Source organism: Lutjanus erythropterus, chromosome 6 (genome assembly GCF_056507025.1).
Source record: "Lutjanus erythropterus isolate fLutEry1 chromosome 6, fLutEry1.hap2, whole genome shotgun sequence".
NCBI classification, from domain to species: domain Eukaryota; kingdom Metazoa; phylum Chordata; class Actinopteri; order Lutjaniformes; family Lutjanidae; genus Lutjanus; species Lutjanus erythropterus.
This window is the reverse complement of record NC_139322.1, coordinates 22,461,543-22,489,487: the sequence shown is the minus strand read 5'-3', so window position 1 is coordinate 22,489,487 and position 27,945 is coordinate 22,461,543. Positions and strand designations below refer to the sequence as shown.

The 27,945-nt window shown below is 39.6% G+C and overlaps 1 protein-coding gene across 2 annotated transcripts; it reads right to left on the bottom strand.

Moving 5' to 3' along the window:
- Positions 1-12: 12 nt before the first annotated feature.
- Positions 13-27,744, bottom strand: kcnc4 (potassium voltage-gated channel, Shaw-related subfamily, member 4). 2 transcript variants are annotated; one of them, XM_084721196.1, is made up of 4 exons: positions 26,485-27,744; positions 6,665-7,601; positions 5,427-5,617; positions 13-571 (listed from the first exon to the last, which is right to left on the bottom strand). In XM_084721196.1, exons 1-3 carry the CDS (start codon positions 27,097-27,099, stop codon positions 5,433-5,435), a joined length of 1,737 nt encoding a protein of 578 aa, XP_084577322.1. In that variant the 5' UTR covers positions 27,100-27,744; the 3' UTR covers positions 13-571; positions 5,427-5,432. The 2 variants fall into 2 exon arrangements, with proteins under 2 accessions (XP_084577322.1, XP_084577321.1); XM_084721195.1 differs by having other exon boundaries at positions 5,441-5,617; positions 26,485-27,742.
- Between the last annotated feature and the right edge of the window lie 201 nt (positions 27,745-27,945).

Here is a 27,945-nt window from a genome sequence, read left to right as displayed (position 1 = left end):
GAAAAAAAATAATAATAGGTATAATTATAAAAATATTAGTATTGTGAGTGTGTACTTTTACAGAGGAATACAGAGTTTTGAACATTATGATGAAAAAGAAAAATAACATGTTCATATAGGACCCTTGTGGCCGTAACTAAGTGAGAAATACAGAAGAAAATATGTTTTGAGGACCATTTTACATGTCCACTAAACGATAATCATAAATGGTAGCCAGTTTTTTTTAAGTACGTCATAAAATTGAAGCTCATGCAATACATGCAGAACGTTCTGTAACATGTAAATGAGTGTAAATGTGATAAATCTGCTATGCAGCCTGATACCACAGGGTTTTCAATGTAGGACAGAGACAGAGAACAAAAAAAAAAAAAACTGAATAAAAAGAATCCGGTCTGCAGTTCATTCAGTGAGGAAAAAGACAGCAGGGACCAAAGCTGAGACTCTGCACAGCATGTACTCCACTGCAAATTCATGCTCTTTCTCCTTTTCATAGCCAATCAGCATCAGGTCAGAGTGGTGACCTCCGGCTGAGCGTAGTTTCCAGTGGCAGCGAGGATGTCTTTACAGCTCTCTGTTAGGAAACACAAAGGACAGTAATACAATCAAACACGGCGACTCTTGATATGAGCATGACAGACAGAGGATATTGAGCTGGTGTGTAACTGTTTTTACGATGTGCAGTGAGATATCTCTGCTGAATAAAAGCTCCTGTCCCTCCTCAGACTGCCACTCTAGCGCTGTGGCGAATGAATATCTTCATTATAAGTCAATCTTTTTTGAAATTGCAAATCAATTAAAGGGAATAAAAGGATTTTTTTAAAATATGTCTGAAACCTTTCATCTAAAAGCTGTCCTTGTATGTGAAACCTAAAAGCAGATGTTTCTTTAGTTATTGAGTGCTCTCCTCTTTAATTTACAGATGAACTCATCATCCAACATCCCGGACAATCCCAAATAATAATACTCATTTTTACAGCGTTTTTTTTTTTTTTTTTTTTGAAGTGATGAGTTTCTTACTTTCACACTGTAAAGTCAAATTATTTATTTATTATAAAAGACCACAATGCTTTGTAAAATCCTGAAAATTATTAAAAATATTATGAACAATAAAAATATTTTTGTATTCTAAATCCTAATGTTATACAACTGTGGAATTGTAGGAAACACAGTGTGCTCTTGAATATTCATAAATTCTGTTTTTACCAAATAAAAAAAAACACATAAGAAAGTATTAGTGAATGTCAGAATCTTTGTGAAAACTGCGTAAAACGGCATTTTAAGCAGAAATGACTTCTTTAGAACGGTTGGTGAATGAAGCCCAAAGACATTCAAATATTCAATCATAAAAAAAAGCTGCAAAACCTTAAATTTGAGAACCAGTAAATATTTGACATTTCTGCTTTATAATGCCTTCAGCAATTATTAAAATTATTGTTAATAATTTTCTGTTTTAGGTGTAATTTATTGACTAATATTTTGGCTATACTCCACAGACAGATGTGAACTTCAGGCCAGCAGGAGACTTTTCTTTGACCACCCATGTTCTTAATGGAAACCTATTAGTGGTGATCATAGAGACAAGTCACATGGGAACACAGAGGCTCATCCCAGCTCAGAAGCCTTTTCTCTGCTTATATCCGCCTGCTGCTTCCTCTTAGCAGCACTTGAAGGGTTCGCCACAACCATTATGCACTCATCTTAAGGAAGTGAGCTGCCAGCTGTCACATCGACTAGACAATGCGCCTTCGACCAGGACAGTGGTTGCTTTTGTACGTAGAAATTGTGACAGCGAGTGCTAACACTGTCACAGGCTCCCTGTGACGACCCTAATCACTTCAAATCCACCAGCATTTTGTTGCCACTGCAGGGCGGGCAACCATTTCCTGTCACTGATGATAACCATCGGAGCATCTTCTGACCTGCTACATCCATCTGCGCTTTTCTCTGCTTCCTGCCATACTGCTCTGGTGAAATATTATCCATACCTTATATCCTGCTGTGCACCTGAATTGACCTACCACCATCCCCTATGGGCATGAAGAGCAGAGCCACTGTGTTGTAATCTCTCTCCATCTACCCAACTCAAAATGGCTGCAGTCACAAAGACAACGCTTTGCATGTTGTTCAAAAAGAATCTTTTTTTATGTCAAACTCAGCCACAACAGTTTTTAACACTGTTAGGAAACAGTGGAAGTCCACTTGAACCCTTTTTGCAGGTAATGTGGACTAAAATGTGTTGTGTATGTGTGATATTCCCCTGTAATAGACTGGGATATCATTATCCACATACTCACCAGACACAGGGCTCGGGATTGAATTACCCCCCTCCTCTCTCCCTCTCAAAGATTAGTTTTGAGGTGTTCTGGCTTTGCTCAGCCCTCCGTTGTTTTTGCCTCTACGATCAGAAGACAGCTCGCTTGGCAATTTCACGAGCTGACCAGATAATTTAGCGTATTATTAGAGAAATCAGTGTGAAACAGTCTGGGGGATGATTTGTGTCTTTGTGTCTTTCTGCAACCATGAGGCTGTAAATTTTATATTGGGGGACGGTTTTCTCACTTGACCATGTCCACAAATGTCCCTTCTTCTCATTTATCTGTCAGATATAATTGAAGTTGTCTGTATTTTTTCATCTGCATGTGAACGTGCCATTATCCTTCACCAACACATTCAGGCATTGACGAGGCTTTCAGGAAACACGTCCAAAATACAATTTCTTGTAATGGGCTGTCAAAAGAAAAGGAAAAAAAAGTGGGAATATATACTCTCATAGGAGCCAGGCTACAGCAGTAAGTGCCCCATTTATGTGTTGTTTTTTTCCTCGACAGTGATGTGCTAATGAGCTCGGGTAGAGAAATGCATCTCAGTAAAGTGCAGTTTTTCAGGAAAACACCTTCAGCGTCGTTGGACTGCTTGCAGATGAGAATCAGGATGTTGACTGGGTGGGATGTGCGCTCAGGATGTCAGGAATGTATCCATGACTGCCAAATATAGAACCTCTTCTCACAAGGGGCTTTTGGGCACTTTGGGAAGCTCAGATGTGAGATCCAGCGGTTGTTGAAGCGGAGAGAGAGATGGCAGACTGAGATGGCAGAGAATTAAAAGAGCTTTACCTTCTTTGTGCCCATGTTACCTGTTACAGACCTCTCTTAAAAGAGCCAAAATTACAGAATATAGGTGGAACATGTTGGAAATGTGTAGATCAAATTGGTAATGACTAAAAGAGTCAAAGGTGTATCAAAACAAAGGAAATATCCAAAGTCCATCACAAATACTTCTACACAACAGGTTGGTACTACTCCGACCTAGCAGTGCTGCATGAAAGGCGATTACTCAAGAAAAAAGCTCCTTCACTGAGCGCACAGACAGACAGATGATGCAATTACTACTACAGAGCTCTTCCATTGATTTCCTTTTGATCCGTCCTGTGAATGATGACTAAATCTGCCTTTAGTCAGTTGGTTGAAGAAGGGAAGTGGGAACATATTCTTTTTAGCCATGCATACAGCATGACTCTTGGTGTGGCAAGACTGAGCTTAATATAACAACAACTGGATCTAATGCTCTGAAATGGAACAGATGTTAAAAAGACTGAAGCAGGAGGAAACACTGTCATCTTTACATTTCCTTTTTATATGAATTAAACAAGATATAGGACTCTATCTTACACCAGCGCAAGTGTCATTTTTGTCATGTCTGCAAGACAGCAAATGTACTTGCGCCTGGTCTGTGCAGCTGTGGGCGGGAGGTCTAAACATGAAGGCAAAACGAAGGCGTGGCCTGGTGCATTTACTCACAATCACAAAACACTTTCATGTTAATTATTTTCCTCACACGGGAGCGTGGATTAGTAAAGTATCATTTGAACATATTTTCTGTCATTGAAGTTAAAAGCGTGCGTCTCCACAATCACAGAACACTGTGATTAATGTTACACGGCGAGTGTGTCTTTAAAGATAAACTCACTAATAAGGAAAAAGAATCTGACAGCTGTCAGATCATCTTTATCAGATGAGTCTGCGTGACAGCTGGAGCAGCTGTAGTGTTTGTGTCTTCAGTAAAAGAAGGATTACACAATCATGATCTATAACATGCAAAATGTACAAGACACTATATTTGACTGCACAAGTTGGTCCAACCCGGAGAGAAAAACGTATGTCTGCTTCTATCAGAGCTGGTTGGATATATCCACACGTAATTTTGCGTGCTTCAAACTTCAGAAACTTTTTCTGATTGTCTCATAGCAGAACAGAGGAGCGAGGATGGGAGGAGGAGAGGAGGATTAGGTGGGAGAGGAGAAGAAGGTTCACCTCCCCTCTCTACCGCACCATCTCTCTCCCCCACTCCTCAGCCAGCAGAGCTCCATAATGATGATGACAATAATTAATTCTAAAATAACACAATTTCAATTTGCTTCAGTGTAAAACATAACCAGTTACATATCTGCATTAAATTTGCGGTTCATTTATTGTACTGGTTTTTCCAGGCGTTAATGTAAAATAAACTATTTACACATGAAGCTGCTTTGGAGACGTCCTGCCGTCTCCATATATTGTGCGCTCTCAAGCTTTCACATCTCAAACAAGGAGATCTGTCTCCTTGCTTTGAAAATCTTTTCTCTTTGTTTCCTCCTGGTAAATCAGAGTAAAATACCACTCGTGCCCCTGGCGCAAGACAGCAAAGGTGGCTTTGGGCAGACATTGAATAAATTAAATCCATTGCACTTTGTGTTTTCCACTTGTGCTTTAGATCAGTGTAAGACAGGGCCCATAGTGTCTTAGTGATGATGTCACAATGCAGTCTAATTGCCAAAGACTTTCCACATTTCTCATCCAGATTGTGCACATGTCAAATAAGTATATTTCAAATGAAGTCTCTCCTGATAGAACTGATGTTATTTACATAGTTAATGTGCACTCACTGACTTGGTCGTGTTTTTCTCCCTCTTTCTTTCTCTCCTCTGCTGTGTGCTTCACCAGTGCACACAGACACTGAGCAGTGCAGAGAGAAATGAGGAGAGAGAAACGCAACCGACACAGGTGACATTACATGAGTTAATGATCTCTCATTATACTTCTGTAAGTGCAATAAAATGATATAAAATAAAAAAAATCGATTAACGTTATCCACCTAAAACCAAAGACAGACGTTTGTCGGCCCCAAACCAGTAAAGCCAAAGCCAGCCAGCTTGGCTTGTATGTGGCTTATACCTGGTCTAACCTGACAGGATTTTCTTGAATGCACTGATACACAATTCCCAGAGAGCACCAGTGGAGGAAATACAAAACACCTAATGACATACTGTACCTCCCGAACCAAGTATGAATTTTCTCAAAGAAGTGAACTGAAATTGTGGAACAGCTAAAATGCAGCAAGCATGCAGTAAAACAGTAAATGTGTATATTCAAGTAGATGCTGATACGTACTGCGTGTTACTCACCAGTATGGACGTTGGGGTCTCCAGAGGTTAGGAGGAAGCAGGTGGCCTCTTTCTTAGTCTTGTCTCGGCCTCGGGAGCACCGCAGGGACCACTTTTCACTGGGGGACAGCGGCTGGGTCAGACTGCAGCCTTCCTCATCTGAAAGGGCCACATTTGCATCCCCGTTCTGTTTGGAGTCTGACAGGAAGACAAAAACACATGGCGACGTAAATGCCAAAGCTTTTACTGAGACTACCCCGAGGGCCCAGACAAAGGCAGAGGTATATTGCATAAAATCGGTATTTTTCTGTGATGAAATTCAATTTGACTGAGATGTTATAAGGAGTAATTTGATCCCGGTGTGTTACTGTCTTTATGACGATGCGTGGCTCATCTGTCAAGCAAAGTCTGAAAAGCCTCAGGAACTATAGGACAAGAAATATACCAACTATTTATGTTTCTTTTAGGCTCCAGACCACTCAAATATTTATCATCGATTAGACAAACAAAATTATCTTTCTAAATTTAAAAACAAATGAATAAAGACAATAAACAGTAACATTAGCCTACAGGGCTCAGTTCACTCAAATCACATAGAAAGCATTTTCCAACTTGTCTAGTTGTATTTAGCCATGCAGATAGTCGTATTCGTTATATTTAGCAATGTTAGATCAATGTATTAACTACAGTAGATGGTGGTCAGCATGTCCCCAGTGTAGAGAAGTAGAGAGGTGTACCAGCACATATGCTAGGCAACAAGCAATTTTAGCCAATTAAATTAAATCCATTAATCCATCAGAAAAAAAAAGAAAAAAAATCAATATAATTTTAAGTATAGCCAAACCCCATACATGATAATTTTACTTTTCAGAATCCGGGAGTTGCTGGTCTGCTGCTGCCTTGTTTTATTAGTTTGTTTGTGTAATTGTGTGACTTTGGTCTTTTAAAAGGATAATCACATAATAATGCAAACAAAATAACAGATCGAGGCAGTGTAGACCAGCCACTCCTGTGGTTGGTTTGGTTGCCTGTCAGAAAGTAAAGTGAAAGTAAAGTGGTGAACATACAACATAATGTTTCAATGGTGTGAAAGCCGTTATTTAATTGGATTTGCATCATAACCTGACAGTTAAAATTTGATCAAATTAAACCAAAACTATCTGCATGGTTAGATACCACAAAAAGGTAATTTGTTTTCTCTGATTTAGGGAAACTGACCCTTTAATACATGCATTGCAGTCTGACCTGAACGGTTTCTGCTGACGCTCTCTTCAGCTGCCAGCGGACACGTGTCGCTCTGCGTGCTGTCTCTGTGCGAGTTTGTTTCTGACTTCCCGAATGAGGCGGAGTCAGTGGGAGCGTCGGGGTTCGGGTTGTGCTTCTTCTTCTTCTTCGGCAGCTTCTGTTTCGCCATCGCCAGCGAGTAGTACATCCCAAAGTTATTGACGATGACAGGGACAGGCATGGCGATGGTCAACACTCCAGCCAGCGCGCACAGCGCCCCCACCATCATTCCCAGCCACGTCTGTGGGTACATGTCTCCGTAACCCAGCGTTGTCATGGTGACCACTGCCCACCAGAAGCTGATGGGGATGTTCTTGAAATGTGTGTGGTTGGAGCCTGTGGGGTCGTCAGGCATGGCTCCAATGCGCTCAGCATAGTAAATCATGGTGGCGAAGATGAGAACACCCAGCGCCAAGAAGATGATGAGCAGGAGGAATTCATTGACACTGGCCCTCAGTGTATGGCCCAGGACACGCAGGCCGACAAAGTGCCGTGTCAGCTTGAAGATCCTGAGGATCCGAACAAACCGCACCACACGGAGGAAGCCCAGAACATCGCTGGCAGCTTTGGACGACAGACCGCTTAGGCCCATCTCCAGGTAGAATGGCAGAATGGCCACAAAGTCAATGATGTTGAGCGTGTTCTTGATGAAGACCACCTTGTCCGGGCAACAGATGATTCGCACCAGGAACTCAAATGTGAACCAGACCACACAGATGCCCTCCACCAGGGTGAGGATGGGTTTCGTCACCATCTCCATCCTCTCCTCTTTTTGTGTGATGTTGCCCACGACAACCAGCTCTGTTCGGTTCTGCAGTTCATTGAAGGCTTCATGAGTCTCCAGGCAGAAGGTGGTGATGGACACCAGGATGAAAAAGAGAGAGGCAAACGCAACTCCCTGATGAGACACATGAGACAATTAATCAACACAATGTCATCTCTGCCACAAATATAATGAGCAATCAATACTGTCTTAATTATATCAAGTATTGTTTTGTGCCAGAGCTTCCATTCAAACTTTTGCCTGCACAATGCATGCTGTGTAATTATATTATTAGACTTCTTTTTATCTACACACTTCACAGTATCACCAATAAAAATGGATGTGCCAATCAAGTCTGTTGAGCAGCGTGTTTTGAGGGATTATTTTCTAGGGGAGGCAGTGAGCATCAGCTGACTGACAGTAAGTAAACACTAATATAATGAATACACTGATAGGAGAACACTTAAGTCAAAGAAAAGGCAAAGAAATACAGCATCAAAGTCTAAGGACACAAGTTTCTTGTAATGGATCACTGTGAAGTTAGTTTTGCCTGTACAAGAATGAATGGCTGCAAAAGGCTTCATATGAAAGGGAGAAAATAAGCCCTAATATCTTAAACTATACTGACTATGTACAGAAACCAGCAGAAATACAGTACCAATACACCAAATACCAATAATACAAAGGAGAAGGGCTGGGCCTGTGTAGCTCAGCTGGTAGCCCAAAGCAATTCCAGCCTGTGGATCTTTGCTGCGTGTCGTCCCCCCTCTCAACCCCCTTTCCTGTCTACTCTTCAGCCGTACTATGATATAAGAAAAACAGCTAAAATAATTAGACCACTGTGACAACCCTTGCCCACCTACCCATGGCAAATGCAAGTATTTTTCAAAACGGAGCAGCAGGTCATGTCAAAAACATGACATGAGATTGGATAAATGGAAAAACAAGCAAAGCAGGAAGAATGGATTGGCTCACTGTTTGAGAGAAAATATTTCAGTACATGCTGAATGTTATTTGGGTAGAGTATTCTGAAACTAAAATCATGGGATTAAAACAGTAAGATCTTTTAGCTGCTGCCATTCTGCTTTGAAAAATACCTTCATAAATATCTACAGCGATAAATGTCTACGTCTATGTCCACCAACTAAGCACGCTAACATCTGCTAATTAGCGCTAAACACAAAGTCCAGCTGAGACTGATGGGACTGTATTTGTCAGTCAAGTACTGAACAAATTAATACTAATGTTGGCACTAGGTGAAAGAATCAGAGAATCACTGTAGTTACAACGTATGTTCCCTCCTGAGGAGGAACTGAATGTCAGACCCGTTGATATATATAAAGATGGATGACACAACAGCTCACCAAAAGTGAAGACATCTCAATTGCCACCTAGTGGCTGGCTGCAGTATAGTTCATAAACCCTGCCACCCACATGTTAGCAGATGGTACATTGGTAGTACATTGGTAAAGTAACAAAGTTGAATACATTTTTTCCTAAAAATGCTTTATGTAGTTCTCATCATGCTAATGTATGTTCAAGTGTTTTTTTTCTTATAAGTTTGGTTTTAATGATCTGCCAGACATAAGCCTAGAGGACATCATGTGATCACTTGCAATGGACATAGAGTTTGTCTGTGGCTAATCTCGAATACTACTGGACAGATAAACCTTTTTTTGTGGGCATTCATGGCTGTATGCTGAAGGACCTCTGTGATTTATACATTTTGAAAAACCTTGAAAAATCTTTGTTGTGGCTGCACAGCGGTGTCACCTCTGGCCACAGGCATTATGTTTTCAGGTCATCCCATTCTTGTGAATGTGATATCTCAAGCATAAATTACCACTTGGACTTGGGGTCGGACTGGTAAAATTTGGTGGTCAAAGGTCACTGTGACCTCACAAAACACATTTTGGTCATAACTAAAGATCTGATTCACTAATTATGGAAAATCTTCACACAAATGTCTAATAGAATACTAGCAGTGCTTGAGAGCTACTAGCTGCATGTATTACAGTTTCTAATCAAGATATTGGGGATTACAAAAAGGTTAAGGTTAAGGTCTTTTTGAGTTGTCTAATAGAGCAATAGATCTAGTTAGTGTGTGTTTGTAGTGTAGTGTTGTGTGTTTGTATGTGCAGGACCTTGACAGGACCTTGACACTGCAGCACCAACCCCAATCACTACTGCTAGTGATCCATCCACCATCCATCTTTATATAGTCAATGGTATGAACCAGATTTTATGGCAAATTAAGTAATAGTTAGCAGACCACAGTGGTGGTCCAAACCATCGCTATCCACACCATGTCACTGGCATGGCTAAAAGAAGTTCACAATGAATACAAAGATGTAAAAATAGAAAATGTTCTCTGAAACAAGAACAAACAAGTGTCTCGTAAAATGGCAAATATTTGATATTATCATTTTATATCAACCATGCAGCCCAAGTGGAACCCTCAAAAAACATAAAACATCATCTCGTACTGTTTTTTTTTTTTTAGCTCCACTGTTCCTTCTCATGACATCCTATCTGCAGGAAATAATTCTATTTCATGACTGTCCACTGCCATTCTAGTTTGAAGATTTGTGAGTGAAGATAACTAAATATATTTCATTATTATTACAATGTATTTCAAAAAGCACTTTGTCCACAGGAGAGCCAGGACAGCGTTCTCAGACAAAACAGAACAATTTCAAACCAATTACTACCATGAAAACACAGACTGAATCCCGCTGAGAGAGAACGTGATCCTATTAACATGAGGCCTGTCGGTCTCAGACAGCAGGGGGCGCTCACTCACATGGTGCCAACACTGAGTGAGCTGACTTACTAAACCAACTATTGTGTGATCTGTGTTTCAAAGAAATCATGAGGGAAATGGTCCAATGATTCGATTTCGTTCTGCCAAAGGAGGTTTTTGGTTAACAACGTGTCGTCTCCAACCAGAACCCAACCACAAAGGGAGGAGAGGGGCATGAAAAGGCGAGCAGAGCCGAGGAGAGACTGTTGTCAGGTTTATCAGACATGCTTCACTGACTTAAAACAATAATATACTGCAAATGAACAATACAAACCCAAACAAAATGGTGAGTGAGTCAAACCACTTAATTCACAGAAGGAAAATTGAGCGATGTGGCTGCATGCATTCACCTGCACAATGACCATGCTTTTCTGTGTTTGTGTTAACATTGTGTGCTAACTCATAGGCGATCTGTCTTTATTGTTTACCAAAGCCTGGATAAACTGTAATGCTACTCCAACCATTCTAGTCTTCCAGCTGGATAAATATGTATCTGTGCCTTGAACTTGCATGCATTTGCTATTTTCTCTCTCTGATGGCTCTCACATATCATTCGGTTTTATAGTGTTTGATCTAGTACTGTATGTCTGTGATTAGAAAAAACAAATAAAACGTAATATCCAATAAGGGCACTAATTCATTATAAAACAAACAAAATAAATACAAACTGGACAGTTTATGGAGTTCAGTGAGCAGGAGGAATAGCAGGCCATGTCCAAAACAGCAATGGAGACACTGCACACATGTAAATATATATTGTTTATATCTCTGTTGTGCTCCCAGATAGCGTGCAGCTCTGTACCATGACAACATCCTCAGCTTTGTCCCTGCAGAGCTCCGAGGAGCTCCCAGCTCGGATCCCCTGAGAAGATGAGCTGCAGGACAAGAAACCTCAACTCTGCCCCAGGAGGAGGTCATAGTTCCCCCTGTTGGACACAGATTCCCTGAACATCACCGAGGCTAATTGTGTGCAGTGTGTGTGTGTGTGTGTGTGTGTGTGTGTGTGTGTGTGTGTGTGTGTGTGTGTGTGTGTGTGTGTGTGTGTGTGTGTGTTACAGGGCTGAGTCATTGGATTTATCACAACAAGCCCAACAGCACGGAAACTAACACACACAAAAGCACATGGATGGATTAGTTACTGATTCAGCACATTACAGGATGTGGATGATGTTGATTGCTACCATGTAAAAATAATTATCTTGCACTTCTCTACAATTTTATTTATTCTCTTCTGTTAGGCTTTTTCAGCCAATATTAGAAGATGAATTCAAATTCTTTACTAAAGTAAAAGTACAAAGTACTACAGTGTGAAAATACTCAGAAGTAGTGCTGCATTGAAGAGTTTGAGTTGTCGTTCATAACAATGACATTTGAATTCAAAGTGAACATTCGAAAGCTGTGCAGATTGTTTGTTGTTTTTGTGTGTCTATTCTTTCTGTTTAACCTAGTATTTCTGCACAGATGCAGATAAAGACTCCAGAGCACTGTAACCTCTAAAAGTAAACATTTATTAGAAAAAAAAAAAGATAGATGCAATCAGTTCCAAAATTCACAACATGTTTTTCTCTATCAAAATACTCTGCTTCAGTTCATATTTGCTGGCATTTAACAGGGTGGTGTAACAGCAGTCTAACTGCACTATTATTTTTATGTTAATACAACTAATGATTGTCTTCTTTAAATAATTTGATTTAATGAAAAAGATTAACTCATTTATTAAAACGAAACCGAAACTTGTTATTCAAATTGAGGATTTTGTTCAAGGATTATTTATTTTAGTGTGATGACTGATGAGGTCATAAAATATGACGACAGCCATTCAAAGCTTAAATCAAAACCTCAACAGAATGCAAAAAAAAAAAAACAAAAAAAAAAAAAAGGCACTCAGTACAGCCTGCAAGTCCAAGTACAAGTCCTGCATTTTACGCAGGTAAAAGAAGCACTGCCAGTGAAATTTCCCTAAAATATCAAAAATCAAACTAGTTATATACTGTTGGGTAATTTAATCTTTAATAATATGTCTTAATACATGATACATTAATCGTGTTTTGTGTGAAAAATCTTAATGTGCAAAGCTATCAAATAAACGTAGAAGAGTAAAAATTATTTTTTCCTTCTGCGTTCTGAGTTTGAGATGAATAAAGTAGCAGAAAATTGAAATACTCAAGTAGAATACCTCAAAATCGTACTTCAATAGATACACTGCTCGGTCATTTACATACACATAATGCATGTTACTGAATCTTAAAATTCTGCATCTTTCATCTGTAAATTGGATGTGTTTCAGTAACAGTGAATTTGCTTTAACACTCTGTATTTACCTAAATTAATTAAGCACTAATTAACATGCACACACAGCAACACAAAATATGTTTTCATTGTGTCCTCTCATCCCTGATTTTCTATTGGAAAGCTCTCCGGACAAAAGAGCCAGATATTCAGTCAGCGGCAGATAATTAAGGTGGTCTCCATCAAAAAAGAGGGTTCAGCCTCTGCTGAAGACAATTTCCAAAGTCAATTAATAAACAATGACTTGGCTTTTCATCATTCCTGTCTGGACTTCTGAGTCCCAGTTCTTCACTTGCAGCATGGCAGACCTGAATAATAACCTGAGCAGTGGAGCCCAGTGCAAACATCAAAAGAAGGGCCTTCCAAGAATACGCTACTGGTGAGACATATACTGATCTATGCAAACTCATGAATAATAAGGGCTTTGTAATTTCTGATATCAGTGCCAATATGTAGCTACCGATACCTCTATAATACCGGTTTGATCCCTTCCATTTGAGACGATGTACCCAGGGTTTCTGCTGGGTTAAACAAGTTTAAATTAAGACCTTTTAAAGACCATCATCACTTATTTCCTGTCCATATTGGCAAAAAATCAATCCAATCCAAAATTGTGCATCGTAGGACCTTACTCTTACCACACACAAAGGCATGAAGCAGCTGGGTGAGCTCCTGACTTAGTTTGTAGTTGTTTCTGTGTGATCAATACAAGTTTTTCCCAAAACCACATTTAAAAACAAGACTGAAGTCAATGAAACATTAACTTCATGATCCAATCGATATTCAAGACGTGTCAAAAACATTCACATTATGGGGTTTTAGTCTGTTTACAGACCCATGGAAACCCCAATGCCTCATTTAACAAAAGTAGCCCTCAATGTGTAATTTTGACTGATTAAAAGTATACTTAATTTGCTGATCTTCTCCCTGATTGGTGTGCACAATTCCCTAGATGCACTGCAGTCCTTGTCACAGACAGACAGATTTCCATTTCCGTGACACAGTGGTGTACGTAGCCACTTATAGCAACAAGCTACACCAAGCAACAGGTGAGATCCTGCCAGTTCCAAATCCCAACCCCTTAAACAACCAGCAGGTTGAAGCCTACTCACCTTCCCGCATGTAGTTGTGTTGCTGAAACACACAATCAAACCAACGTTACTGCTACCAAGTGTCTGTAGAGGTGGAATTAGTCCATAGTATCCTAGTTAGCTGTTTGTTGCTGCTTTTCATTTTGTGCAATACTTCACACAATCTGACCAGCACAACTTTTTTGTACTTTTTTATTATACTGCAATTTGTTATCGATTCTACAATACAATACAATACAACAATAGTGATTAGATACTTAGAAAAGCAAGCAGTACCATCTCTTCATCTTAAAGTAAATTTGCAGGATTTGTCAGTTGCTGTTTGTTTGCTGTTTGGGCTACACAGCACTCCCCAAAGGCTGATGGCCAGACATCCTGAACACAGCAATTTAATGCGAAAATACATGCAGAGGTCAGGGTCTCTGCACATACAGCCACCACCACACACTTCTAGACTATACAGTGTGTTTTTATGAAAAAGGCCTGCATAGTAAATGCATGTAGACAAAGACTAAAGTAACAATACAGGCAAAAGAACTGAAGCTCTGAACACCCTGTCCGTACAGAACAGCTTGTCATGAAATTAATGTAAAATGTTGCACATGCTGTATTCATCACTGTACATAACACACACTGGCACTAAAATAGATGATGCCTTTGATCCTGTTGTGTACATCAGCTCATGTGTTTAATATTGAGTTCCACTGTGGTGCACTATAATGACCAAACAAACACACCCTTTAGTCCTCCATTTATAAAAAAAAAAATCACTCAAGCACATTAGATCAGACTCAAAATGAATAACTGAATATTTTATTGGAGCACTAAAAGCAAATGGATTTACAACCTTGATACTAAAAAAATTGAATGATTTTCATTTTAGTTCTATCTGAATTTTGTGAGCCCTGTGTGCTTCACTGGATGGACTTGACCTGTCAGTCACTCGTCAGCCTGTAAAGCATCTACTGTCTATTTTATATAGAAATATAAGATAAGTGATTGGGACCATAAAGTCATTAAGAAATGGTTTACTGAGGTCATAAATTATGTGAGAAGTAAGGTAATTTTCCATAAAATCAGACTCCTTTTGCAGCTACTTAAGACCTCCCCCGTCAACACGGCGGACTTGGCATAAGAGGACCTGCACCCTCTGTCGATATAAACACTAACGAAAATACAACAACTCTTATTTTCATATTATTATACATGAATGAAAACATATTTATATTATTTTCAATTTCTGCCATATTCTGCAATTAATTCCTGTAAAACCTACACCCTGGATCTTTAATGCATCCATTCATTTTTCTTTTCTTGTTGGCTCCGGGGATTTTAACTGAATCTCTGCATGTTTTATCATCAGGTATCTGCATCTGTCTCATACAGCCATTCATCATGTTTTCATTCTAAATGATATTAATCATTCTGGTGAGTATAAATAAACATCTTCTTGCAGCTGAGCACATTATCACACCTCCCTAACTAAAACATATCACAGAGCGTCGGTATGACAACAAACCAGCAGCCACCAAATAGAAACTGTGCGTCTGTTCAGATGCTCCTGAAGAGCCCAACGGGCCCTGACAGCGTTCAGTTTACTCAAATGCCAAATGGTTTATCCCAGAACTAAACAGAGCTGGGTCTCTGTGGCCAGGGGCAGCTCTGCAGGAAAGGTGCTGGAGGTCCTGGCACACGCAAGGACAATTTGCTCTGCTTATAAAAGGATCAAAACGAAATTCTAACAATAACAGGACACAGCTTGACCTCACACCTGTGTGTATGCATCTGGAGGTGGCTGCCACTTCTCTTACTCAAGAGTATTTTGGGGTTTGTGGTGAAGTGTATGTCTCTCTGGCTGTTTGTATCTTTCTTATTTGCATGTGTCCATGTCTGCAAGTCTCTGTTTTGTTCAATAAATCTTGCAGCATTTAAATGTGTCTGTGCTGTTTATTTGAGGTCTGACACAAAGGGGAGACCACAATATCGTGTTTACAGCCGAGTAGTGGAAACTTTTAAACACAGCCACAGTGTTGGAGTGATTGTCATAATGTCTCTTTGCCACCACAGAGTGTTTCCATGTTGGTCTGCTGAGCCTGGTGATGTTAAACAACAAGAATCATTATGAGGCCAGATGAATGTTAACACAGAGCTTTTTATATTTCATGTCATGGGAAATGTTGCTCCTACAAGCTTGCTCTGGGCTAAATTTCATTTGATACAAACACTATATAATATAATTTATATAACTTTTCATTTATAACTACACATTTTTTGTAGTGTCAGTTTTTTGCACTGCTGTGATTGTAAATCCCCCTACGATCAAATAAGTTACATCTAAGATTTATATCTATGACGCCTCTCTAAGTTATAATGTAGGTGCAGTGGAAAAACTTGCTCGCTCTTGGCGGGAACTGTTGGTTCTCTGCAGCCTGAATAATATGATAAAGAGTATGGTCTTGACCCGTTCTATATTAAAAGTGCCCTGAGATAACTAAACACAACACTGACATGTTATCATCTTAAGAAGTTGTTACAGAAAACGTGTTAGCATACAACTGTCTATTTAAATGTCAGAGGAAACGGAGTAAATCAACATTAATTTGGAGTTGTGTTTGTGTTGACTGTTCATTCTCCTCAGCTCTGTTGTTTCATGAGAGCTAAAAAAGTCCTGTAAGCCATAATGAAAAACTTTCTCAAAATAACGATAGAATCTCAAAATAATGACGTACTTGACCAAACTAATTGATTAGTATATCAAAATGAAATAAAATACTAACTCATTATTTTAAGAAACTTTCTCATTATAATGATATTCTTTTTATCACCACCCTGAAATGGGCTTTCACAGTTTTGGTCTCCACAAACATCTCCTCAAAGATCTGGCTCTTTAGCTAGTAAATGCTCCACTGTGTTTTCTGGTCAGTTGTTTGTCTGTCTCTCATTTCGTGCTGGACAGGTTGTGTTCAGTGGATTTTTATAGCTTACTGATGAAAATGATGCAATGGAGGGAAACAAAACAGTAAAGTTGCAGCAGAGCAGCTAAACAATGAATTAAAAAAACTGCACTGCAGAACCAATCCAAAGTCTTGCTGGTGCCATTCATATTGGCAGAAGTTGCAGAAGTTGTGTGCTTATAATTGATGAGAATGAGGGAAGAGTATTGTTAGTAGTGTTGTTTCTGATGACGAAAAAAAGGTCTAAGTTTGTTAGTGGCCATACTTGCCGCTTTTTGAGCAACTGCCTTTGATTTAGAATTCTCCAGACGATCAGTAGATTGCGAAATCTCTAATTATTGATCATCACAGAGTCATTTGATCCATTGTTACTTTAAAAATATTGATCACAGTGCTTCAAGTAACAGCAGAGTACTGTATAGTGAAGCCTTTGAGTATATGTAACGCAAAACACGAGTGCCAAAAAGACATGAATCCAAGGTCATGAGGTGTCAGTGTCCAGACAGAGCAGAGATCCCCGAGGGGACAGCCTCTGGTCCCAGCTGGGGAAGTCAGAGCGTCAGAGAGCCAGGCAGGACTAAAGACAGGCAGCAGGCTGTGCATCAGTGTGCAGCAGCTGGGGAGTCCCATCACAGCCATCACCTCCAGCTGTTCAGCATCACACTCTGTTACTAACACGGACACGCCATACGCAAGAACCATAACAACAAACCTACTGAGCAGTCAGAGCCAATGAGAGCAGCCACCTCTGACGTTTTCTAAGAATTCGTGTCACACTGATTCATGTCTGAGAGTCTGTACACCTGAGGACGGAGAGCAGGATTAATGTCCACTAATCAGCCTGTCAGCTGAGCTCCTCCTGGGTTGAAAAGTCATTTATTATCGCATTTATATTTCATGGAACCAGAAATATAAGCAAAAAAAGTGATCAGGATGATTCAAAGTGTGATTTAAAACAGGACAAAAATATTGGATGAGGTAGGACACGGTTCTAAGCCTCGACTCCCCGCACATTTTCAACATACACCATACGTACAACCACTAAGATCAGTGGCGAAGACCCTCCTGTACAGAGCACAACATCTTTTTAATGAGGAGGAAGATAATGAGAGACAAGCAAACTCAGGCCAACAGATACGACAAGTTGATGATGAGAATCCTTAAAACTAGGACACACACCACTACATCACCACGGAAAACAATCAGGGAAACATCAGGCAGCTTGATCAATGAACGATGACAGTAGCATCAGTTTTGTATGTGCAGGGCTCCGTGTTCAAGTTAGCAATCCAGTAATAAATATGCACCACCTGGGTAGACTTTCAAAACAAAGGCACAAATGTTCAACTTTATTGTCACATATACAATTATACAAAGTAAAACATTCAGTGAAATTCCAGAAAAAGATCAAATGCGGACCCAACATCTTCAGACATCGGATTCATCGGATATCAAACTTAAGACTCTCATGTTTTCTATTTATAGATACTATGTTAGACAGCACTGATTGAGAGATGAAGATACCAGAAAAACGCATTCCACTGTCCAATTTTGAAATACAGCTAGAGTGAATAAACCAGCACAAAATTTTGGAACATAACACAGAGTCAAAAGCCACGATCCTAAAGCACACAAGTTACATTACACAAACTACATAAGCTTTCCAGATACTGAAAACTCTAACTGGATGTGCATCAACATCAACTGATACAGAAAAAAAGAGCTGGCTGGTACCAGTATAGTATTAGTATCAATTTTAATCCAAATTCAGGTATCGGAATCGGATTGGAACTGAAAAAACGTGAATCGCACATCTTTACTTGAAATTCAAACAAGTGGAAAGTTTTCTCTCAAGTTCAAAGTACAGACTGGAAAACTGAGACAGAAATGTCAGTATGTAGATAAATAATCATTAAATATTCAGTGTTGATCAGAAATCAAAGCCTTTCATATCTCTTCAAATAGTCAGCCAATAAACACACTGACTGCACATGCTTGACAAGTATGTAAAATGTGCAGATATATAAAGCTAAAAGAGTTTTGTTTTCCTTCCCTCTGGAATGTAAATGCATTTTCTACAATCCTGCTGATGTTTCCAGCTGATAAAAACACTTTTCTCTGATGAATAAGCTGTTATTTCAGAGTTATTAATTCAATTAAATGCTCGAATTGTTTATTTCACAATCATTCTTCAAGCCAAATGGCCTTTAAAAATTTGATGATTGACAGCAAAATTGCAGGTTAAATACCAACAGTCTACATCACTGATAATTGCTCTTTGGTTTATGTTGAAGTAAGATGATATTTTCAGTAATGTGCATTTATTGATTTTTTTTGTCTACAGAAAAGTATGTAAAGTCTGAAACTCGGTGCAGACTTCATGGTGCATTTGATGATCTCACAGCAACACAGCCGATCTATTTTCAGCAAAACAGCTTAGAACCGAGCAGAATAAACAACCAACATAATCACACAGGATTACTTCCTTCTTTCACTGAGAATTCAGTTATAAAAGTCTCCTTAACAAGTCTGCGCAGCGTTGATGATGTGTGGAAAATCAAATCCTCTGTTCCATTCACGAAGCAGCAGAGGAAGGTGTCAGCAGCAGCGTTACGCCGAGCCCAGAGGAATAAGACGCTCTGCTCCTTAATTATTTATCAGCTGGGTGTCACACTAAGACTAAATGTGACATATGAGAATACATTTCATAATGAGCAATGAGAAAAGCAACTTATTGAAGGACTAATATTTTCCTGATCTTGAACATCACCTCAGCACTACATGTAGAAATGAGGTTTTTGATGAAGATATGGTGACAAAAAATTAAGAAGTAAATATATTTTTATGTTTTCCTGAGGAGAAATCTGAGATGTTAATATTTAATTCTTATTATGGTTAGATTTCCACCTAATATTAATACTGATCAATATCAGTTATATCTGGGCTCATATGATATAACTATATATCTAAGCTACAAATGATAATTAAACGAGGATGAATGTCTCTGAACATCTCTAATTTGAAAACAAATCTGATTGAGGTAATATGCCTGTATATAAATGTCAGTCAATGAAAACAGCCTTTTATATTGCCAAATAGATTGATTATTGGACATTTAGACTCCAGATAATATGCATCAGACCTCAGGAACCCCACATTGGTTAATCCCTCAGTCTCACAACAAAGACAAATTGATTTCTCTCTTTATGTGGGATAAAAAACGTTGCTCTATTCTGTGGGAAAAGCGGTTTTAATTGCTCACCACTGATAACCAGTTGCAGCCCATTACCACAGCTGTGATTAATTACAAGCAGCAGGGCTGTGGAATTAATGAAACATTGCATTAGAGAAGCTTGAACAAAGTTATCAGGTTTGAGCTAAACATTAATGTTGAGTCACATGTAACCATACTGAGATTACAAAGCCCGGTGCTCTATCAGTGTCATGGAGCTCTTCAGGTAATTAAACTGAAATAACATTCTGTTTGCACTACTATTTGAACAATTATGTGTTTTATTGTTTTGGCTCTGTGCTCCAGTAACTTGGTTTAAAAGTTAAACTATCACTTGTTCATGTCCATATTTGGTGAACAGTTTAGAAACTGTGGACCTTTTAATACACTGACCTCCAAATTTAGGGCAATACAGCAGGTAAGTGATTCGAAATATGCAGACGAGAAGGTTTAAAGGCCAGGACAGGAATATTTTTGACATCCAATCCATCCAAACATTTTCACTTTGTGAAGACCAGGCTCGAGCAAGATATGGAAATGGCTGCAGTACATTGCAGGGAAAGCATAAGATACAAGTCTGCTGATGTCTCTGAGTCATAAACCTCACCCAGCCATTGACAATAAAGAATTTACAACCAAATATTACGATGACTGACTATTAAATTTATTTTAACTTGTTTCATTACTTTCCCCTAAAATTAAAGAACTGTGTAAAGACATCCATAATAGCAGCTCTGTCAGTTTGGCACACAGCCACTCTGATGGCAAGTGCCCATTGCTCCAACGGTCCAGTATTCAAAAACCACAATAGTGGGAAAAAGTCCAATTCAACCAATCAGCCCATTATCCCAATAACGATCACCACCTGGTCCAAAAATACATACTTTCCCTGCAGCTGGGTTAGCATTAAGGTTAGGTTAGGGTTAACCCTACAACTTGGTTGACAAGGAATGCACCAACTGAGGCAACTCATTTTCATTCCGAAATATGTCATTTGACAGTAAAATCAATTGAAATGTCGTTTGGTGTAAGGCCAGAAAGACAAAACCCATGGAGCCATAAATTCAGCGCCATGGACTTGTCACTAGAGCGAACAACTGCAAGAAGAGTGTGTACAGCAGGCCTTCAGAGCAATGGGCTTTCAGTTGAATTGGACATTATTCAGACTACTGGGGTTTAGAACAACAGCATAGCAGCACAATGGCAATACTAATATCCTGATGTTTAGCAGGTATCATGTTTCCTTGCCATTGTCACCCTCTCAGTTTAGCACATTAGCTATCATGGATGTATTGCGATTCTGGTTTTCATGGTTCCTGAAATAATTTTTTGACTCCTAGATTGATTTTAGTATTTATACATAACTAGAGCTCAGTCTGTTAGCTCAGTGCTAACACATATTGGGAAATTTCACTGACATGCTAATAGAAATTAGCATTGTGATCGCAGTAATATTAACATAAACTGACTGACACAGCAACTTCAAAAGGTCAAAACTCAAACTCAAAATTCCCATTGAGAAAACAACAGAGATGCTGCATGCCAGGAGAGACAGGCACATTTACATTTTCTGTTTTTTTTTTTTTAATTTTCACTACTTGATGAGCAAGAACAGCTAGATGTAGCGCTTAACTTTTTTATTTAATATTTCACTCTGTTGCACAGAATTTTAATTTAAAGGCTCACATTTGTACTGTGTGCAGTTTTCAGGGGCTCTCTTATGGCACCAGCTTGATGAGCAGGAACAGCTAAATGTAGCTCCTCACTTCAAACAGTATTTAATTTACCACTTTTCAATGAAGTATAGCATGGATGCTGCCGAAATAAAACTCAGAAAGACTAACGTGATGTGCTTTGATTTTGGAAATATCAGTCATGATATACAGTGCCTAGAAGTGCATGATTAAACTTTTTCATATGATCTGAGGTTAAAAAAAGCAAACAATAAATCATTATATCAACTCACAATACTTAGAATCGCAGTACTTAAGAATCATAATACATATCAAATCAGCACCTGAGTATTGAGATGTACGACGACAGATAAGTGTATCATCCCAGCCTGTATTATAGAGCCATGGGAGTGATGACAGAACTGTACCAGAAACAGCTGATCATTCATGTGAGTTAAATATTTGCTGTCAGAACTTATTCCAAATTTTTTTTTCCAAAAAACACCAAAAGCATGGAAGCTTTTTTTGCAAAATGGAAGAGTTTTTTTTTTTTTTAATTTTTCCATGTCCATCAAGACTCTTTCATGTGATACTTCAAAAATGCATTGACAGAAACGTGACTACCATTTCATTTCAGATCATGCTTGAGTAAAGAGCCATTACTGTTCTAATATATTCTGACTGCAGTTAATAATATGGCTGTATGTGATGCTCTCATGTCTTTGATTTGTGAGTGGTGCCAGCATCAGAACGGAGACTTCATGCGATGTCTTTCATGGAGCTGCACCTCCAGTCTTGGTTGATAGTGAGGAGGATGTGGCTTAAATGATGGACAGATTAACTTCCCTCCAGCTTTCAAGAATCACATTACCTGAGATGAGCTCGGAGGCGCTTTGGAATAAAAAGGCAATAAAGGTAACGTGAGTCCCTGAAAATGCACTCTGCATCCTTTCAGACTGCACACAGAGCAAACATGCGTACATGAATCGGCTGCAGAGGAAATGGACAAAGAACATTACGACCTGGTCAATATTTATCTAGAAAAGTACAGACTTCCAGAAAGTTTCACATCTGATTTACAAATATTCAGCAGCGAGAGACATGAGAAGCTGAGTGGTGCCTTCAGACGGCACCAACGCGGCGGCAGCTGTGACTCAGAGATGTCGGTTGCTCCACAGTGACAGCCTGCAAATGCCACCTGGACGAGAAGCTAAAATAAACACTATTTGTAGAGTGGCTGGCATGCAATAAGAACCATACTTCCCCAACAAGTCTCTGAATAGATCATTCAACTCCACAAACAGGCAAACAGAAATTAGAGTGAGCATCAGCCTCTTTCTCTTACTGCGCTAAATGTATTTTTCTTTTTGATGAAAGCTTCTGGCCCTTTGCCTGACAACTCCTGCTATAATGACACTCGATACTTTGCTTTCACGTTTACTTCACTAAGCACTCTGCTGCTTTTGTTGCTGAGCCATTAGGCATAGCATACTTTCAAATGCCTACAGCTGGCTCATCTCCCCTGTGGAAGAAATGAGAGCAAATTGATTTTAATTTACAACACAGCAACATCTATTTTATCGATAAACTAAACAGAAGTGTATCGAGTTCATTATAACTTTGTTTTATATGTTTAATTCATAAACTAACAACAAACATGAAAGCTGAGACATGACAATGATCTGAAATAATATATTCAAAAATGCAATCTACAAATCTGTAGATTGTACTAAACGTAGATTATGATTCTAGATGTTGATTGAAATAGATGATTATTTTTCTCTCTTGACTGTCTGTTTTTAGACCCCATTCTTCTGTTTGATATACCGTATGATTGACTGTATATGGATGTACACTCCAGCCTTTCAAACACTCATGTTTTGAGGACCTGTGAGTGCAAACCTTGAACAGGATGTGTGGGAACACTTCAGCAGCACTGTATTTTTGCCATGAAACAGCATTTTCCTCTATTTTCAGCATTTTGGTACAATTTCATAACATATATTGAAGTGAGAACTGAAAAACTTGCCTATCCACAAGACTAAAAGAAACATTAAGGTGTCTGGAGGGAGCACAGGCACTGAAATGCATTATATTAAATAGGGAATTAAAATAAAGAAATTGTTTTAATTTATTACTATACTGTATACTATACACTACATTGGTAGCTTGATAGTTTGGATTATTTGAAGTTGAGTTGTGTTAGTTGCATATGGACAGTCAGTGTATTACCTACAGTAGATGATGACTGACATGACCCCAGTTTGGAGAAACAGAGAGAAGTACAAGCACAGAAGAAGTCTAAGGGTACACTATATTTAGAATATTTTCACCTCTTTACTTTGCTGTCAGACAGCCTTTACTGACAAGAAATCACTGTTATATAAGCCAATCATTGCTCTCTCCAAAGAAACCAAACTCCTTTGGAAAAATCAGTCATTTAATCTCACAAACCCAGGAGTTGTTGGCCTATTGCTGCCTTGATTGATTTTTGTGTGTGTGTGTGCTATTTTTGTGTGACTTTGGTGAAACCAAACTAACCTTTTAAAACACCAAAGTCACACAACAACAAAAAACAAACTAACTGATCCTGACAGCGGTAGACCAGCAACTCCTGTGTTTGTGATATTTGGTGTATATAATGGTGGTTTCCCGCCAGAAAAGGCTGTCTGACGTTGGGCTGTGTATTGGCAGGAATATGCCGATATGATACGAATCATGATACAGGGGTTACCATTCAATACACTGTGATATACTGTTATACCAGAAGTTAGGTGATATACTGGTATGCATTATGCAAAAAGTCTTTAAATAAGTTTACTTTTTCAAACAATCATACTTAAGACAGATAACAAAATGTCTATCCAGCGGTCAGCAGTTTAAATGCAACACAAAATGAAACCACTGCCACTTATCTTTGAATGTTTTAAGATATCACAATGCAGTGTTTTTAGAATCAATACAGTATCACAAAACATAATATCACAATACTTAAGTGTATCAATATTTTCTTAAACATCCTAGTCGGTAAGATAGATGATTGTTGACTCTCACTCCCAAAACATAAGTGGTGAAAATATTTTAAATATAGTGTACACTTCAGCTGATATTTATTTTTTTTAAGGGGGACCTTATTTTCAGGTGGCTGAAATAGGTTTTGTGGCTGGTCGTGTCAACAGCAGTGCATTGCATAGCTTCATAATCTAGGCTGCTTCACTAAACATGTACTGTAGCTGATACACTGACTATGGATTAATACTCCTTACAACCTCACTCCCAATAATCTGAACTGTCCCTTTAAAATTAACAACTAAAAAAAACAAAACAAAACAAACAACTTAACATTGTATTACCATCTTGATGTGTCAGGATTCTTCCCTAATTTTATAAGGATTGTTAAACATAATTTTGAACAAAATACATGTAACAGAAGTCCCCTACAGAAAGATTTTCATATGTTCTTTGCTCTAATGTGTTTTCAAATGTTCAACTGACCCAAAATATAAATGTCCATGTAGAATAAAATACTGTAGATAACTCTGTGTGAATGAGTTTTTGTGAAGAATAAAAGAAAAAATAGTCTAAGAAAAGAAAATTGCTTGATTACCCAATTATTATTACCATTACACATACGGCTGCACATGCTGTGTGTGTGTGTGTGTGTGTGTGTGTGTGTGTGTGTGTGTGTGTGTAAAGCCATCCACCATAGGTGTTTGCTGAACATCTCATTCCAAAATTATGTGCATTAATATGCTGCTGTATCAGTCTCTACTGTTCTGAGACGGCTTTCCACAAAATTTTGGGACCTGCCTGCAGGGATTTGCTCCCATTTAGCCACAATTGCATCAGTGAGGTCAGACCTGGTTCACAGTCGGCGTTTCAGGTCATCCTAACACTGCTGGATGGGGTTGAGGTCAAGGCTCTGTGCAGACCACTCAGATTCTTCCATGCCAAACAGGGAACTATTTCTTTATGGACCTGGATTTGTGCATGAGGACAATGGAAAAGGTTGCCACAGAGATGGATTTGTCTTAAGGGCCCAGATATTCTGCAGCATGAAGACTCCTCTATGTCTCAGAAATTGTGCTCTAGCACAATGACTGATTGTGTGACTGTGTCTTATTTCCCAGATTGCCATTTGTTTCATCACTTTTATCACATAGGTAATACTCCTTTGTTTGTAACATTTTCTTCTAAATTGTTGTTTAAAATATGAGCAAAGTATAGAGTATGTTCACTGTGCTTCTCTTTTTAGGATGTTAAGATGCTCAGTCCCTGTTTGATGTGTGGGTGAGTCTGCGTCTGTTCCTGGAAACGCAGTCAATGAAACAGACGTGAAGATAAGAACTGTGGCCAGAGAGCAGACGTGTCCTAAAAAAGACACTCTGTCCACATAAAGAACTAAAGTCAGAGTCTGTCACGTGCAGGGTGCTCAAAGTTTTTTCCCTTGGAGTGCCAAAAATCAAATTTCATGGTGGGCCATGGACCAAAAGCAAGCACCCCAGAAAACTATAACCGAATATGATCCATCAGCCCAAACTATCACATTAATGTTTACGTAAACTTAAATGAAGTGACACGAGAACAGCACCTAGAATGTAAGTCAAACTTGTAATGCAGTACATTCAGTTAACTATACTGGTGAAATAGTGTGAAACTACCTTTCAGACAAGATCCAAGCTTGAAGTTAGACTAAAACATGTGCAACAGAGGAATTCTGATTGTGATGTGTAAATAATAAAGACTTCAGTCACCTGTAAATACAAACACAGATGGTTCATACACTTGCAGGTTTTACTGTTTCTGTACCTGCTGCAGCCTGATTGGCTGAACCTCATGGGGACACCTGTTGATTAGGACAACATGTGCGCCTTTTTTCCCCAAATGCAAACTCCCTTGCAGGCTTTCTGGCCTCACACTGACACATTAGTGCTCATTAAAGCTTCCAGGGGACAGACAACACCTGGTGGACTCACCCTGGCTGCTCTGGATGAGTACGGGTCGTCGAACAAGGCCCAGACCTTCGGCTGCCAAACTTCGCAGCAGCCCTTCGACCTGTCCGGACAGTCCTCGATGCCGAACCTCCTCGGTATCTCTCTGTCGTCGTCGGTGTCGTCCGGGTCGGGCGGTTCAAATATATCCAGGGCCTCCTCTGCGTCCCGGTGCTGGCGGTAGGTCATCCAGCAGCACGGCTCCACGTCGGTCTCGTCGATGCCCCAAAACGCCAGCTCTTCCTCGAACAGCGGTCCGCACACGTCCGCCGGGCAGTGCAGCTTGCCGGTCCGGTAGTAGTTGAGCACGTAGGCGAAGATGCCCGGGTGTCGGTCGAAGAAGAACTCGGTGGGGGCACTCGGGGCAATGTCCGAGTCAGAGCTGACCTGCGAGTCCGGGTCTGCCAGCCATGCTAGGCGAGTCCCCGGCAGGGTCCTCAGGGTGCTCTTGTAGGTCTCATGTCGAGTGCCGCCCACGTTGATTATGATTTTGTCCGAGTCTTCGCCTCTGGCCATCTCCTCCTTCAGACATGATTTAGACGGAGGTTTGTTGCCCGACTTGCGCCCTCGGTACGACGAAACACACACGGAGCTTATCATTGAGAGGCAGGGACCTTCTCCGTTACAAACTGCTACAAAAATCAGAAAATTAGAACAAAATGTGCCCTCATTTCAAACCCCAGTCTTTGCAATAACCTGTGAGTCTCATTTATCCAGAAATAATAGCCTAATAATGGTCCAGACAGCGCCAAAGTGAGACAGACGCTCAATAAAAACCACCTGTTAGAAAACTCAGTCTGATTACGCGACACAACGCAGGTGCTCAGGCGCACTGTGACTGTTTTTAAAGGTTTCTGGGGAAAAAAAAATGCACAAATGTGACTTAAATTGATGTTTCCAGATGTTGCACTTATTTCCACAAAGCTTTTCCTAATTACAAAAAATATATATTCGCTAATTATTACGGACCACTCAGTCTGAAGAAGTCATGTGTCACTCCTCACTACTTTCTCTCAAATCTCATCCAAATTCTGCAAAAATCCACAACTATCCCTGACAACTTTTCTCCTCTTCTCCACACCAGCCTGACAATGATCCGCGTGTAACGAGATATTCTTCCTACAGTCCTTCCTCCTGCTGAAGAGGCGCTCAGCTTGCATGCCAGTCCAGATGTGGTTCTTGTTTTGCAGCTGGGGATCTGTTGCTTCTCCACAAGAAGTAGCCTATCTTCCCTTAGCGACACAGCCCGGTTGGATGGTGCGTTCAACAACAGGCTCGACGGGCTTTAACTCCTTGGCTGCTGGTGGAGGTTGGCGCATTATTGAACCACTCCCTCTAATCAGACTGAGAGCTGATGAAGGGCGTGTGATGAGATGAGCATATGTCTCATCAAACCTCAATTTAATATTTTGGTGGGGTGAATTATTTTATACATTCAGGCTTCGA